The sequence below is a fragment of the Hirundo rustica genome, chromosome Z, assembly GCF_015227805.2.
Source record: "Hirundo rustica isolate bHirRus1 chromosome Z, bHirRus1.pri.v3, whole genome shotgun sequence".
Classification (NCBI taxonomy): domain Eukaryota; kingdom Metazoa; phylum Chordata; class Aves; order Passeriformes; family Hirundinidae; genus Hirundo; species Hirundo rustica.
Window position 1 is genome coordinate 47,956,692 of NC_053488.1, and position 16,956 is coordinate 47,973,647.

Here is a 16,956-nt window from a genome sequence, read left to right on the forward strand (position 1 = left end):
CTACCTCTCAGCACTTCTACTGTGTGTTGCAGAAGTGCTGAGCAAATAGCCCAGGTGTCAAGGCTTATCCAACATCAGAGGCATTAAATCATTTAACAATCACCTCAAGCCCCTTCTCAGAAAGCAAGGCCAATACCAACACCATCAGGCATGTTTTAGCTCCTGTCTTTTTTCAAGTCCAAAAGCTGGTAGAATTCTTTACTGAGGTGCAGGAGCCCCTGCAAATCCTAAGGGAAAAACCAGCACGAACAGCAGGATGTACAAGATCCAGCGCAAGCTGCAGTGGATCATGACCATTTCCTTCTGTGGCAATGTGTGCTGATACCAAGGCAGCCTCAGTATCAATGGCCTGCATGTAAATACTGTATCCTGTACATGTAAATGCTGAACTCGACTTAGCTATGGAAATGAAGCTGCCCGCTTTCACAGTTAACCCTGTTTTCAGTCCCATTCATTCTCCAGGACAAGACAAGAATTTCCACATCTGCTACCTGCAAAATAAGTGTGCATGTCCAAGAAGTAGCTTGCCCTTCAAGCTTTGCCTTGAAGAAGAAAAGCAGTAATTCTGCACAATTCACTCTACAGATGAAACTTAACACAGCACACTTCATGACAGGTCTTCTCTGCAAGGTAGCTAGAATAATCAGCATTATTTTCATAAAAGGTGAAGGCACTCTGATCTCTCAGATAACACAGGCCAGATGGAACTACATAAACTAGAGCAAATTACTTCAAGTATAAATACTTTGTTAAAAATGAATGTTAACATTATCCCTGACATACAAATTCATCTCTGATTTATTTTCTCAACTTGCCTTAACAGTAAATTTTACTTACTGCTTTAAAAAATAAAACAACAAAAACCCACATTATCCTATATTTCAGCTTACACAACATCACTTAGTGTGTTAAATATTTCTGCCTTTAGTACCAACTTCCTGCTCCTGTTTTACCTTCTCCCTGAGAAGCTGACCAGACTGCCTCTCATCATTAGGCCCCTTTCTAATTACTCTCAAGGCTTTTCTCTGCTACCTTGCATTGGGTTAAAGTGGCAAGATTTTGTAAAGGAGTACATCCTGCTGTAGTGGAATGTGTTGAAAGGGATTAGAACTAGGCAATCTTGGAAGTCCCTTCCAACCCGAACCATCCTATGACTCTATGTTTCCCCTTCCCCTGCTCTCCTGCAGAGGCCACCATGCTCTGAGCAGAGAACCAGCCACCCTGTGCCATCTGCCCTAGGGCACCGTGGGCCCATCTGTGGCTGAGATGGAGGTCATAAGCCCTCACTCCTTGCAGGTGACACTGGAGCTGACACGGTGCTGGCATTGCTGGAATTGATCTGTCTCTATCCTGCTGGCCCTGTGTAGGCCTGCACTCAGCACACTCACTGAAACAGAGGTTTAGACACCAGAAAGCAGACTTCAGTAATCTTGAACTGAAGGGGAAAAGTATTATGACTAGGCTCATCAACTCAACTAACCCTAGCAGACACTAATCACTAGAACTACTACAGGGTATGGTATTAAATAACTAACAAGATAGTCTGCCCCCAAATGATTCCAAGCCTCCTAATCTTTTGCAATCATTATCCTGATTCTTCTTTTCTCTTTCATCATCTTTTTGTACTTTTTAAACTCCTTCCAGGTCACAAAAAGCATACAAGCTTCGTAAAATAATGTTTTGTACCAGTGTAAGTGACAACCACTTCATAGTGCCTTGTAAATATTAAAAAAGCAGTGGAAGCAAGAGAATGCTGACAAGCAAGTAAAATTGTAGAACGGGAGTCAAACAGTTCCACAAATAGACTGTCTTGGTTTTGAAAGACAGTTGTCTGCCAAGGAAAGCTAGAGTCTCCCTTGGAATGGAGAATGTAAACCCCCTCCCCTCCAAATTATTGTAATTTTGCAAGTAGGGGCTTTCAGGCAAAAATACAGAAATAGGAATAACAGCACTTTACTAGGAATATTTTTAAAAAAAAAGAAAACTACAAATGTAGTAGTACAAAAAAAGAAGCAAGGAAGCAAACAAAAATCCTGGAAAAAACCCTGACAGAGTCAGGGATACAACCTGGCACCCTGTTGGTCAGGGTGTTGGAAGCAGTCCAAATAATTCCTTCTGGAGTAACAGATGTGGTTCTGTAGAATAGAGATGGTCCTGTGAAAGTCCAGTGGTGATGAGATGGGTCCAGTCTTCCTCCGGGAATCCAGTGGAAAACAGGATACCTTGTGTCCTTCAGTCCCAGTTTTTATCTAGATAGGAACAGCTGGCTCCTTCCCCACTGGGTGGAGCATCTCACAATGGGATGATGGAATGTGTCATGTCATTGGTGGGCCCTAATGGCCCATTATCAGAAGATGTCCCTCTGGAGGATGGAGGGGGGGGTGAAAGAGATAAGAAACACTGCCTCATCTGGATTTCATGGCTGGGCCATTATCAGAAGGCATCCTCCCCCCTTCCCGTGGAAGGTGAGAGAAGGATAAAACATCTCCCAAAAAACAGGTTTCAACAGATGAAACAGAATACACATTTTTAGGTTACATAATCCAATATATTATCCACCCCTTACTCTATTACTATCTGGATTATACCTAAATCAATAAACTATTATACACAATGAACCCTTACACCCAGATCTCACTTAGGATTAGGTTCACCTGTGCTCCACAACTGGTTTCTCCATCTTTCTGCATTACCCACCAAGTGGAACCAGGTCCTGGAGCAACAACAAACCCACAGATGGGTTTGCCTTTGCCTAAGGTGGGTTTCATCCAGACACTCTTTCCTAGAATACCTTTCATGTGTACCACAGGGACTTTATCTCCATCCACTGTGTGCAGGTGTAGGACCAGCTCGATTGATCGACCCACGGGTGTTGACCATCCAGGTGGCATTTGCTAAGTTCACTTCTTAATTTTTGAAGGTCCCCCTGCCAAGCGCCTTCAGGGTAGTCTTAACTAGTCCACTGCAGCATTCAACTTTCCCGGCAGCTGGTGCATGATAAGGGATGTGATATATCTATTCAATGCCATGTTCTCTAGCCCAGGTGTTTATAAGGCTATTCTTGAAATGGGTCCCATTGTCTGAATCGATTCTCTCAGGGGTACCATGTCTCCACAGGATTTGCTTTTCAAGGCCCAGGATGGTATTCTGGGCAGTAGCGTGAGGCACGGGCTAAGTCTCCAGCCATCCAGTGGTGGCTTCCACCATGGTCAGCACATAGCGCTTGCCTTGGTGGGTTTGTGGAAGGGTGATGTAGTCAATCTGCCAGGATTCCCCATACATATATTTGGACCACTGTCCGCCATTCCATAGGGGCTTCGCCCGTTTGGCCTGCTTGATTGCAGCGCATCTCTCACAGTCATGGATAACCTGAGAAATGCTGTCCATGGTTAAATCCACCCCTCGGTCTCGTGCCCACTTATAGGTGGCATCTCTGCCCTGATGACGTGAGGCATCATGGGCCCATCGACCTAGGAACAACTCTCCTTTGTGTTGTCAATCTAAGTCTATCTTTGACACCTCCATCTTCGCAGCCTGATCTACCAGCTTATTGTTTCGGTGCTCCTCATTAGCCCGACTCTTGGGGACATGAGAATCTACATGGTGGACTTTCACATGTAGTTTCTCTACCCAGTGGCAATATTCTTCCATTCATTGGCAGACCAGATTGGTTTTCCCCTACGCTGCCTGTTGGCCTTTTTCCACCTTTCCAGCCAACTCCACAGAGCATTAGCCACCATCCACGCATCAGTGGAGAGGTAGAGCCTCAGCCACTTCTCTCTTTCACCAGTGTCCAGGGCCAGTTGAACAGCTTTGAGTTCAGCAAGTTGACTCGATCCACATTCTCCTTCAGTGACTTGTGCAACCTGTCATGTGGGGCTCCATACAGCTACTTTCCACTTCCGGTTCATCCCTACAATGTGGCAGGAACTGTCAGTGAAAAGAGCATAGCGTGTTTCTTCAGCTGGCAGTTGGTTGTATGGTGGAGCTTATTCAGCATGTGTCACTTGTTCCTGCTCCTCTTCATCCGTGAGACCAAAGTTTTCACCTTCTGGCCAGCTGGTAATTATCTCCAAAATCCCAGGGTGATTTAGGTTTCCAATACGGGCACGCTCAGTGATGAGGGTAATCCATTTGCTCCATATGGCGTCGGTGGCATGATGAGTGGAGAGAACATTTCCTTTAAACATGCACCCCAGCACCGGTAGTCAGGGTGCCAGGAGTTGTGCTTCTGTGCCAATCACCTCTGAGGTGGCTTGAAATCCTTCACAGGCAGCCAAGATTTCCTTCTCTGTTGGAGTGTAGTTGGCTTCGGACCCTCTGTAACTTAGACTCCAGAATCCCAGTGATGGGCCCCAAGTCTCCCCAGGCACCTTCTGTCAGAGGCTCCAGGACAAACTCTTATTCCTGGCTGCAGAGTAGAGCATGTTCTTCACATCCGGTCCCTGACTTGGCCAAGGGCTACCGCATGAGCGATCTCCTGCTTGATCTGGGCAATGGCTTGTTGCTGTTCAGGGCCCCAGTGGAAATCGTTCTTCTTATGAGTAACCAGGTAGAGAGGGCTCACAATCTGGCTGTACTCAGGAATGTGCATCCCTCAGAAACCTATGGCGCCTAGGAAAGCTTGTGTTTCCTTTTTGTTGGTTGGTGGAGACATCGCTGTGATCTTATTGATGACTTCAGTGGGAATCTGATGCCCTCCATCTTGCCACTTTACTCTCAGGAACTGGATCTCTCAGGCAGGTCCCTTGACCTTGCTCTGCTTGATGGCAAAACCGGCTTCCAGGAGAATCTGGATGATCTTCTCTCCTTTCTCAAACACTTCAGCTGCAGTGTTCCCTCACACAATGATGTCATCAATGCACTGTAGATGTTCCGGAGCCTCACCCTTTTCCAGTGCAGCCTGGATCAGTCCACGGCAGATGGTGGGGGCTGTGTTTCCACTCCTGGGGCAGTCGGTTCCAGGTGTACTGCATGTCCCTCCAGGTGAAAGCAAACTGAGGCCTGCTTTCTGCAGCCAGAGGAATGGAGAAAAATGCATTGGCAATGTCAATTGTGGCATACCATTTTGCTGCCTTGGACGCCAGCTCGTACTGGAGTTCCAGCATGTCCGGCACAGCAGTGCTCAATGTTGGAGTCACTTTGTTTAAGGCACAGTAATCCACAGTCAATCTCCATTCTCCATGAGACTTGCCACAGGCCATATGGGGCTGTTGAAGGGTGAGTGGGTTTTGCTGACCACCCCTTGGGTCTCCAGCTCACAGATCATCTTGTGGATGGGAATCACGGCATCTCGATTTGTCCGATACTGCCAGAGATGCGCTATCGAGGTGGCAACTGGCACTTGTTGCTCTTCTACCTTTAGGAGTCCTACTTCAGATGGGTTCCCCGACAGTCCAGGCAAGCTATTCAATTTCTTAATGCCCTCTGCCTCCACAGCTGCTATTCCAAAAGCCCACCTGTGTCCCTTAGGGTCTTTGTAATAGCCATTCCAAGGAGGAAGTCTGTGCCTAAAATACCTGGGGCCTCCAGGCCGGTCACAATTGGGTGTTTCTGTCACTCCTTCCCAGTCAGGCTCACCTCAGCTTCCAACAGAGTCAATTCCTGTGATCCCCCCATCACCCCGGCAATGGAAATAGGTTCTGTCCCCACATATTCCGATGGTATCAGTGTACACTGTGAACCAGTATCAACTAAAGTTTCATATTTCTGTGGCTCTGATGTGCCAGGCCATCGGATCCACACCGTCCAATAGACCTGGTTTTCCCGTGCCTCTCCTTGGCTAGAGGCAGTACCCATCTAGCCCTGGTTATTATTCCCCTTCCTGGGCATACATGATAGAGGTTCCTTCACAGGGATCTGACATATCCTCACTTCTATAATAGCCGGAATCTTAGTTATGGGAGGGTGAGGCTACCTTCATCTTAGTGGGAGCCCCTCGGTTAGTGTCTCTCTCCTTGAGCTCACACACCCATGCTGCCAGGACAGAAGCGAGTTTCCCATCCCAACTTCCCATGTCTTCCCCATGATCTTGCAGAAAGAACCACAGGTCAGCTTGTGGGGTGTACCCTCTCTCTCTAGCTGGGGGGCGTTGGACTCTGACTCTGGGGCCGGTAACTCACACCAGTGCCACATGGCAGCTGTTCCTCCTCATCTCCCTCATTCTCCCTCTGAGTTCCTTAACCATGGCAGAGACCTGAGCCTGCACAGGGCCACTGATCACACTCTCGTAATTTCTGAGTTTGTTGGTGACAGAACCCACTGTCTCTCGGTTGTCCTCGACATTAATTGCTGCAATGAATGCAGATTAATGAGATGGTCCTAGAGTTACCAGATTTCACATTTGCCCTGTGCACCTAATCTTGTCGGGGCCATTATCATGCTGTCCACCCCTCCCAAAGAGTACCTCCAATACTGCCACTTCTCTCAGCTGTTGGATCCCCTCCTCAAGGGTCTTCCAGAGCATTCTATGGTGGTGCTCCTGCATTCTATCTCTGTGGACAAACCTCTCCCTTACACTCATTAAGAGCCGCTCCCAAAGGGAAAGGGGCTCTGGCTCCCTTATGAATACCTGATTCACACCTGAGTCCTGGGTCTACTCTCTAGTTGCACACCCATACCCGTATGATCCCAGACCCAAAGTAACCACATTGTATAAGCCTCACGTCCCTGTCGTACAATATTGTTTTGCAGATTACATAGACTTTTATACAGCAGGGACTCGGTAATGATCTCAACCTCTGACTCCCCTGTAGGTTGTTAGGGCCCTCCTTTCTTATCCTTATTACCTGGGTTTGCCGATTTCACCTTAGATTTCTTTGTTTCCACAGGGGCCACTGCTGCTGGCTGTGGCTGCCCCTGTGGTTCAGCTGGAACTTGGACGATTGTAACGTCTGTGGGTTCCACTGCTGCAGCATCAGACTCTCCTTTGTCGGGGCAGTGGGAGGGTTTCCCACCAGGTAGGGCTAAGGAGGCTACTACAGGGGAAAGGTAATCCCTCGGCATCTGGCCTACCTCGCATATCTCCTTCACCAAATCTGGGTGATTTATTTCTGAGGCAGGCTGTGTGGGGCAGGGTCAGGTTGTGGGGCAGTATCCTTATTCTCTGGGGTAAGTATCAGGGAGATTATCCAGGTCAATCTCCCCTTATCTCTAAATGCTAAACAGAACAGACATACCAGCAACACCAGCCACTGTACGATATCATTAGCATTCAAAGATTTGAGCCCTTCAAAGACTGGTGGGGTAGACCCAAAGAGCTGGGTGAAGGGTTGTGAAAAAATTTCCCCTGGTGTCATTTCTTCACAGTAGGTACCGTTGTTAAAGTAACCCCAGAAACACACAGTTAGTGTAAGATAACCCTGAATCCATGTGCCTGCCTTCCAGAGGAATTTAAAAATCCATTAATTCCTCGCCTTGTTAACCCATGTAGCAAATTGGATGACAGCCACAGTAGCCTTAGTTAGAGGGCCCATGTTTAGATAAGAGCCCGCATGGGAAAGATATGGCCACCACTACATGCCACCTGAACCAGGGTAAACCAGACCACATGATATCCAGTACACAAGAACGCAGGCACTTAAGAACTGTTATTCCTTTTTCTCTCAATGCTCTCGTGCCCTACGACTGGGTACCAAATTCTGTCTTGGTTTTGAAAGACAGTTGTCTGCCAAGGAAAGCTAGAGTCTCCCTTGGAATGGAGAATGTAAACCCCCTCCCCTCCAAATTATTGTAAATTTGCAAGTAGGGGCTTTCAGGCAAAAATACAGAAATAGGAATAACAGCACTTTACTAGGAATATTTTAAAAAAAAAGGAAAATACAAATGTACCAGCACAAAAAAAGAAGCAAGGAAGCAAACAAAAATCCTGGAAAAAACCCTGACAGAGTCAGGGATACAACCTGGCACCCTGTTGGTCAGGGTGTTGGAAGCAGTCCAAATAATTCCTTCTGGAGTAACAGATGTGGTTCTGTAGAATAGAGATGGTCCTGTAGAAAGTCCAGTGGTGACGAGATGGGTCCGGTCTTCCTCCGGGAATCCAGTGGAAAACAGGATACCTTGTGTCCTTCAGTCCCAGTTTTTATCTAGATAGGAACAGCTGGCTCCTTCCCCACTGGGTGGAGCATCTCACAATGGGATGATGGAATGTGTCATGTCATTGGTGGGCCCTAATGGCCCATTATCAGAAGATGTCCCTCTGGAAGATGGAGGGGTGGTGAAAGAGATAAGAAACACTGCCTCATCTGGATTTCATGGCTGGGCCATTATCAGAAGGCATCCTCCCCCCTTCCCGCGGAAGGTGAGAGAAGGATAAAACATCTCCCAAAAAACGGCTTCGAACAGATGAAAAAAATACGCATTTTTAGGTTACATAATCCAAGACATAGACAGAGGAAGAAAAACGCTTTTCTTTCAGAAACAACCATTTAATTATCATTTCACAGAGCTACTACCCCATGGGCCAAAGAGAATGCCAGGCTAAATATCAAAGAAAAAAAAGTCACAAGTATCTCCTACATGTCAAATCTAATGCACAAAGGCAAACACTACTGTTTGTCCCTTCAGTAAACAGGTACTGTTTGTTTGCTTTTATATGTGGCCTACAAACTCTGCACATAGTTGCATACAACTGAGAAAAGGAAGTCACACACAATTTTAGCAAAGTAAGGTACTTACTTTAAACTATTTGGGGTCTCATCTGAACAAAAAATATTCCTTTTAGTTATTAAGAGCCTGTAAGCATTTAAAAATAAGTTGCAAAGAAACCAAAGTTCATTTCTGTTTAATAAAATAGTAATTACAGGACATAAAAATAATTTTTCAATTATGTAACACATGCAGCAATTCCAAGAGCTTCTGCTTTTAGTTTTCAATATGCAACTGTAAATTAATTACTTCAACACAGCCAAGGAAATTACCAATAGCTACTCAGTCACATTTAAATCTAGTCTTAAATCTGTGTAAGGGTTAAGACTTTTCTTCATAAAAAAGTCCAACGAAAATCTAAGCATCAAGTGTAGAGAAGACTAATCCATGTCCCCAGACACATATTATTATGAGTTACTCAGTTACCGCCTCTTAAAAAGAAAAAATATCACACAACTGAACTTCTTGTCCAAACAAGTCTCGAAAAATCCAAAGTGAAGTCCATTCACTTTAAATCACCTTAATACTATGATCCTGGGTCTGAAATACAATGGCAGGGCTACACAGTTCAGCAAAACAAATGTAAAACTTACCATAGAAGTCACTGATCTGGCATCTTCTTCATAATTCACTACAGGTGGTGGCTCTTTCCCATCATTTTCTTGAACCTTTTGTTCCAGTAGTTCTTTCTGGGCTGCAAGTTTTGCCTCAGAGCATCTTAACTGCTGGACTGTTTGTTTAAGTTCTTCAAGCGCTTGCTTTTGGCTCAGCAAGAGTACAATACTGCAAAAAAAAAAAAAAACCAATTTAAAAATGTACATGAGTCAAAATAGTTTATTTGCTTCATATAAGCTGGGGGTGGGAGCATGACAATTCCTCAACATAATCATTTATTCAAATGTGAAGCAATTCTAGAAAATTTTCAAAGCAACAAGATAATGCAAGCAAACACTCATTCTCTTCTCTCTATCACAAAAGTCGTGTTTAATAGATATAAGTGAAGCTCCTCTTTTCATCCACTTTTAACTGAATTTATAAGCAGTGGGGTTCCTACTCCCTTAGAGAATAAATAAATCTTAGAAAATTATTTCAAGTTATAAGAAATTCACTCCAATCAGTGTAGTTGTTGCACTAATAATTTGCAATATTAAACTCACATCACATCCAGTATAAATTCATATGGCATAATGTAAGAGATATTTGTTTTTTCCTTTGGACTCTAAGTATTTCTGGACTGCATTATAACTGTCTTATGAAGCTAAATAAATTTATTTTTATGAGGAGCTAAAAGCAATTTCTCATCTTCTGCTTATTTTTATAGTTCCTCTCTGAATACTGCTCATACTTGTCAAGATAAAATCACATTGAAGGTGAGCATCTGCAGGTACCCAGATGACTCTATTATCCCAAAGAACTGCCAAAACCAAGGCTGCCTAAGAGACAGAATCACCCACAGTATAATAAAGATTCCCCTTAAAAGCACTCAACCAGAGCCCAGTGACTACAGGAGATAAAGAGTTCTCAAACTCTACAAGAATGGACGAAGGAGGTAAATGGACCAAAACGATGAAGAATGAGGACAATATGAAGAAAAACCATGGCATTATGTTGCTCAGTATCTTCAGGCTAATCCGTTGAAGATAAACCCTCCTACAAGCCCTACAGGGGCTTGAAGAAAGCCTTGAATAAAAAAAGAGAGGCAAAAGTTCATACAGAGATTGATCCTTCATTAACTAATGCTCAGCCAAATGGGTTTCAAAGTGACAGGGGAACCACGTGTCATAGAATCCTCTTTGGTAGGAAAATATACAAATCATATCCGTATAGGTGAGCATTAGAACAAGTCACTAAGGAGCAAAACTCCACACCATCAGCAAAATGATTGTTCATTCAAAAAAGGTAAGTGTGAGGTAGCAGACACGATTCCCCAATCTGAAACTGAGATCTGGCATGAGCTTGCACATATTTAAAAGCATCAGAGAAGGAAATGAACAATTATCCTGAAGTTATCCTGAAGATAATGTGCTTTCATCAGGTCTCCTTTATGAGAGAAAAAGGACATTACCATCAGCAAGGCTTTGGTGAATACACACTGGCTGGAGTGGCATCCCCAAACACAATGGTTTCAACTGCTCACATCACAGCGATAACAAGAAATATTCTGCTAATGAAAAGTCACTCTCAAGCTATTCTCTTTCTGAATTGTTGACAAAATGGATTACAATCTGATTTTGTTCCCTAAATCCAACTGTCAGTGCACTCCAGTCATGCATGAGGGATTAGAATCTATAAAAATTATTTGCCTGTGGTTTGCATGAGTGCAAACTTTCAAGTCCTTATTGCCAGTAACAGCTACTAGTAGCGTCACAGAGTGAGATCTTGTGTGAAGGATCCCTGCAGGCCAGAACAACATATGAGAAAGTGGGAAAAAGCTGAACTAAATTGAAATGCAAATATTCAATATGCTGCCATGTTGCAAGGATAAATGGTATGCTTGAAACATATATATATAAACAAAATATAATTAAAACATTTTTCTGTGTTGAAAGTAATATTATCATTTGAAGATGGAAAGGGATATTAGTGCCATGATAGAAGTACCAAGACATTGCCATAACATATGACCTTATGCAGTCATAAATAAACCCAATGCAACAATTGGATAAGATATTCTAAGGACGGTAACTACATGCTACAACATCCTGATCCCTTTGCACTGCAGCTAAAAGGTGAAAAGGGAGTTTGTTGGAGCTAGGCATGATCAATGACAAATCAGAACAAGGATGATTTCAGGGAAGCATTCACAGTACAACTAGCTATCTAAGCCAGATTCCCTGCCTTTTAATACGACAAACAAGCAGTGATGCAATTTGAATTGCAATCATCTCTTCAACACCACAAACATCTGCTAAAGGATCAGTCAGAGAAGCCTTCACACAGTAAGAAATATAGTCATGCTCTAAACTATTTTCAGGGAGTGACAATTGGTAACAAAACAATGCTGAGGGGTAAAAACCCAAACAACACCCCATCAAACTCAACTAGTTCAAATATAGTTTACCCTTTAAACAGCATACAGCAAAGAAGACAGATTAAGAACTAAAATTGGAAAACACAGTGTGAGTGCATGTGAACTTCACCAAAGAAAGGACATGAAATATCTAATTGAAACACTAATATCAGACACATAAATAAAGTTTTGGATGTGATTTAAATACTATACAATGTTTCATGTGACAAGGTTCTGTCAGCATAGAGCATCAAAATTTCTTTGATGAAATGAACTTCATTCATTCCAGTGAATGAAGGATTACCTGAAGGACTTGCATTCCAATTCATTACCAATACTGTAAACAAATATGACCAAATTAGTAAGATTAAGATTGATTGCAACAAGAACCAGAAAAACACCACTATGGACAAAAGGTTTCTTTATCTGCTGTACTGGCATCAGTTTAGAAGAGTGTGTGAATATTTTTCCTAACCAAAGGTAGAAGAAAAATCTAAAAATGTTGCCCAAGAATGATTCTTATTATAATGTTTTATTTATGGTGCACTAAAACGCTCACTAGTCTCTGAATTTAATATGCCGTACTACAGGGTATCAGATTTATACAATTATGCTTTTGAAAAGGAAATGCAAAGAAGAATAAACTTAACCTGACAAGTTGCAAACATATTACTGCATAAGAAAGTGTTTTGCAAATTACTCTGAAAGCTTTTCACAGAATTACACCAACACAAGGAATTCTGTCAAACAGAGAGGCAGCTGAACTCACTCATCTTTGATCAAGCTGAACTGAATTAATGAAAGATCCAGCTCTTGAACAATGCCAAACTATGACAATTATATTAAACTTACGGAGCTGCTCAATTCTTCAGTAAGGTGGGGTCTGCCATGGGCAAGGGTTATTTTAGAGATGAGAAACTAACTTATGTAGTTTTTCACAGTAATTGATAAACACAAAAGCAGAACAAGATCAGTGATGGCTATTTCTTATTTGAGTTTTAGGAACTGCACTATAGACATCTTTCCTCCTCAAATTATTGTATTTTGAAATTTAATTTCAACTTACTCAGATTTCTTTTCACATGTCTTAGACGACTCTTCTATTTTTTTCTCTAGTTCCAAAACAAGTTTCTCTTTACTCAAAAGGGTTTGCTGTGTCTGCATCAGCTCTTCTATTACTGTTTTTAACCTGTAAAACAGATTTCAGAAACCCAAGCTGTGAATGCATAAACTGTATATATCTGGGAACATCATAATATTTTTCCTGAAGATGTAAATGAGCATTATTTTTTGGATTATGTTACTCGGTGCTTGATGATAGGGTGGTTTGGGGTTTTTTTTGGGGGGTGGTGGTGGTAGACCTTTAGATTGTTAACTTGCATTAGTAGAGATTCTATATGAGCCTCTGTATACATACAAGGTTACAGAATGATCTGCCTGCAGGTTCTCCTACCAAGAAAATATTTTTTCCAGAATATGTGATGAGTTCCACAAATTAATACCTTCCTAATACATTGCTAATTTATGTGATGCTTTAAGAAAGACAAAAGCCTTCCAACTCATGAACCACGTGTCAAATAAATACACAGAATCAATAGCTTTGGGTTGCATTTACTTCTAGAAATAGCAAAAGTACAAATGAACACTTTCTGTTGTAATAGTGATTGCATCTTTCTTCAAAATTATCCTTTTTAGGTTACAATCAGTGGTAATGGTTAATTCAAAGTAACAATAAACTGTACAAAACCACTCAATACTAACAGAGAAGGGATATTTATACTTTAAAACATTACTGACACTTCATAATTACCCTGTTAAGTATTCCAATAAAAAAAAAAAATCATGAATGTACAACACTTGCATTCTGAACAATGCATGTAAATGTCTTACATAATGACAACTTCTAAAATGTATATCAATCAAGAAATTGTTAAGTCAGAACAATCTCTTAAAAATAAATAAGCATGTATGTCTTGTTTCCTTTTAGTCATTTATCTACGCACCTTTAACTATTTTACTTTATTTGCCCTGTATTTTCAAGCCCAATTTCAATAAAATTACTGAAGTAAAAAGTGGACAAACAAGCAAAATGTATGTCGTAATTACCACTGCACAGATCTATGTCCCAAAACCATTCCAGACCAGGGAGTGTGTCCTAGGATGACTCTATGATGCCTGTATCCCCAGTCATCTGTTCTGTTTGTGCTGTATATTGAGTTCTCTTCCTTTAAAAGACTGGTTCTGAGAGCCAAGCAGGAAAAGAAGAAGCGTGGATTTTGTTTAGAGAAAACAGTGTTCACTCCTCTGCATTCCTTCTCGGGGATTGTGAGTCATCTGAGACATAGACAGCAGTGGGACAGAGATCTTTTTTCTTTTAGTTAGTTTAGCTAGCTAGGGCAGAGAAGTTCCCTGGACTGTTTTTTTTTTCCTTTTTCTTGGAATTGTTTAAACCTGCTCTGGACTGAAAAACCCACAGGAGCACCAGGAGCTCAGCACTGCAGCCCATCGGGGCCTGGACCTCCAGAGGGTCTAATAAGAGACTGAGTGAGCTGAGCTACCCACAGCAGGGACTTTCTGAATTTACCATCTCACTTCAGAGCAACAGGAGGCTTTATTGTCTCATATTATCCATTCTTTATTCTTGTGGGCACCTTCTTTGTTAAATAAATAGTTTTTTCCACTTTTCTCCAAGGAAGTTCTTTCCTGGACCGGTTGCTGGGAGGGGCTGTTTGGGTTTTCTTCCCAGAGGGACCCCACTCAGGGGTTTTCTCCCAGTTTCTCCCTGGTTTCTCCTAAACCAGGACAGAGTGGCATAATCAACTCTCTAATTATCTAGGAGGCACATTCCACACATCTATATATACCAAAACTAATTATTTGATTCTAAGCACTAAATCAGTCCTATCCTCCCAATATATTTATACAATGTTGATTATATATGATCTGTACTCAGTCATGCATTTTATTCTAGGAGACTAAAATTACTAAAAAAAGCCATAGAGAGAACGACCAAAATTTATTTCTCAAAAGACAACCTTCTAGAGGTGTTTGAGATAAGATAAATACATAAAAATTTCCTTCAAAGTAACATCCTCACAGCTCCACTTCTAATATATATTTTTATTAGTTTTAGGCTGTCAAAATTGCAATGCTGAACTTCTCTATGTTTTCTTATACTGTGTCTCCAATTTATTACTAACTTTTACTTTAATACCTTGCTAAAGAAAGTAATTTAAAAATTTTAACTGCTTTTTGATCAAAACAGAATTTTAATCAACATTGCGTTTGGTTAATATCTGATTTACAGGAAGCAGATATTTTGTCTAATGATCAAGCATCAGTAGTCATGAAATTAAAACCAAATTGATAAGACTTCATCACTAGAAAGAATGAGTATATACATGCAGATACAACATCTTCATTATTTCACAATTTCAAAAATTTTATATTTTATATTTTATATGGCCTCATCAGATTAAAACATTAAGTTTTAAAAACTTAATGAGCAGTTCTGAAACTTCTGAGGTACTTCAGGACATTTTTATTTATCTTAGAGAAAAGGAAAAAATAAAAGCTACCATGTACACCAAAATCACTTGCCTCCTTGCATTCAACATCTATTCTTTGTTTAAACAATATCTTTCATTCAAATTGGTTACAGCTGACAACTCTGCATCTTGTATCATCTTGGGTGTAGTTTACCAAAAGAATTTTTTTGTGGTGTCATATTTGCCTTCTGGATACAACCAGTTTACAAAAGGGTTTCTATGACTTAACAGGTAATCACTATAACACTTTAAAGATCATACAGTATCCCTACCTGGGAAGCTTCCTTTCATATTTCTTTAGTTATAAGAGCTGTTCTGCTGCAACTATCAATTAAAATAAATGCTTGATCTTAAAGACTTATATTTCAGAAGAACTGGATATTACTATGCTCACTGATCAATCTCTAGCTTATTCGGCTTGCCTCCTGTCAGCTTTTAATCCATGTCTTTTCAAAGCATAAACTTTATTTTGCTACACTTTTCAGAATTTCTCAGTATTATTCTGTGACATCTATGAATATTTATCAAGAGACACCATAACTCTTTCCTTAGAAATGTTAGCTAGTCAACTCAACGCTGACTTTTAACTACCTCCCTTTGTCAAAATTTTACTCATAAATATAAGTTTACTTTAAAATGTAAAAACCAGTTTTCTCATCATGCTCCCTTAAAATATACATTGTTAAAACTGGTAAACAGTTATGTATGCAAAGCTGTCATTTTTCTATTGCATACTAAATAAAAATAGCTGATTCAACCAAATATTATTGGTTATAAATCAATATACGTCTTAGAATGTTTTAAATGTTTGAGAAATAAATCCACCATGTGCACTTATTTTATTTGGTAGATATAGAAGGTAGTTCTCCCTCTGCAAAAACATAATGTAGCATTTTAAAGCTCCAAGGCCATGATTTTAACACTGAAGATAAAAAGTCAAATTTCTATTGTTACATCATGTCCAGAGCTGACTTTTCAAAAGTCATCAGCTAGGGATGAATGATGTAGTACACTTCACTTCCTTGCAAATTTCTAGTCGTACACAATTGACAAAAATACCTGTGGCAGGTTTTTTTGGCTGCAGTAGCTTTAAGGAATGACTGTAACAATGTATCCAAACACAGCTAACAAGATCCAGGAGTAAAGACAGTTACTGGGAACTGTAATAAAAAATGAAGTGTTCTCACCTGCACAAAAAAAGCAAAAGGACTAACAGGATAATAAAACAGTTTTTACAGTCCCGGGGAGAGTGGAGCTTCATAAATAATCTGCACTGCCTAATATATGCATAATAATCCAAATAAAAGGACAGTTTGAAAAGTGACGAAGAATGCGGGTCATATACAAGGTTGGAGGAAGGTTCTGAACATGAAGAATAAAAAAGGATTCTTCTGGACCTTATGACACTCTATACCCGGGCTGTCATTTCAATATATATGGAAACAGGCAAATATATTGTGGGGAAAAAATAATCTAAAGTCTTATCTATACACTGGGGAAAAATAATCCAAAGTTTTATTTACGTAGAGAACAGAGCATGGTTCTATAAAGACCATTACCACTCAGAAATGAAATCTTAGAGATACGGTAGATGATTCCCTGAAACACTGGCTTGATGAGCTGCTGGGGTCAGAAAATCAAATTGAATGCCTCCCTAGGATTTGTTAAAACTAAAGCAGAGTAAGAACACAGGAAACCTTCAAAGGCCTCCCTCTGAACTGTGTATCTGGAGTGCCTGTGAAATTCTAGTCA

General features: G+C 41.0%; 1 protein-coding gene across 1 annotated transcript in view; it reads right to left on the reverse strand.

Moving 5' to 3' along the window:
- Window positions 1-16,956, reverse strand: part of FER (FER tyrosine kinase) — a 189,402-nt gene that overhangs the window by 113,703 nt on the left and 58,743 nt on the right. The window contains exons 10-11 of the mRNA XM_040090890.1: window positions 12,723-12,845; window positions 9,240-9,429 (exon numbers count right to left, since the gene is read on the reverse strand). Of these exons, the coding sequence (XP_039946824.1) occupies window positions 9,240-9,429; window positions 12,723-12,845 (313 nt within the window). The remainder of the gene's footprint in view (window positions 1-9,239; window positions 9,430-12,722; window positions 12,846-16,956) is intronic.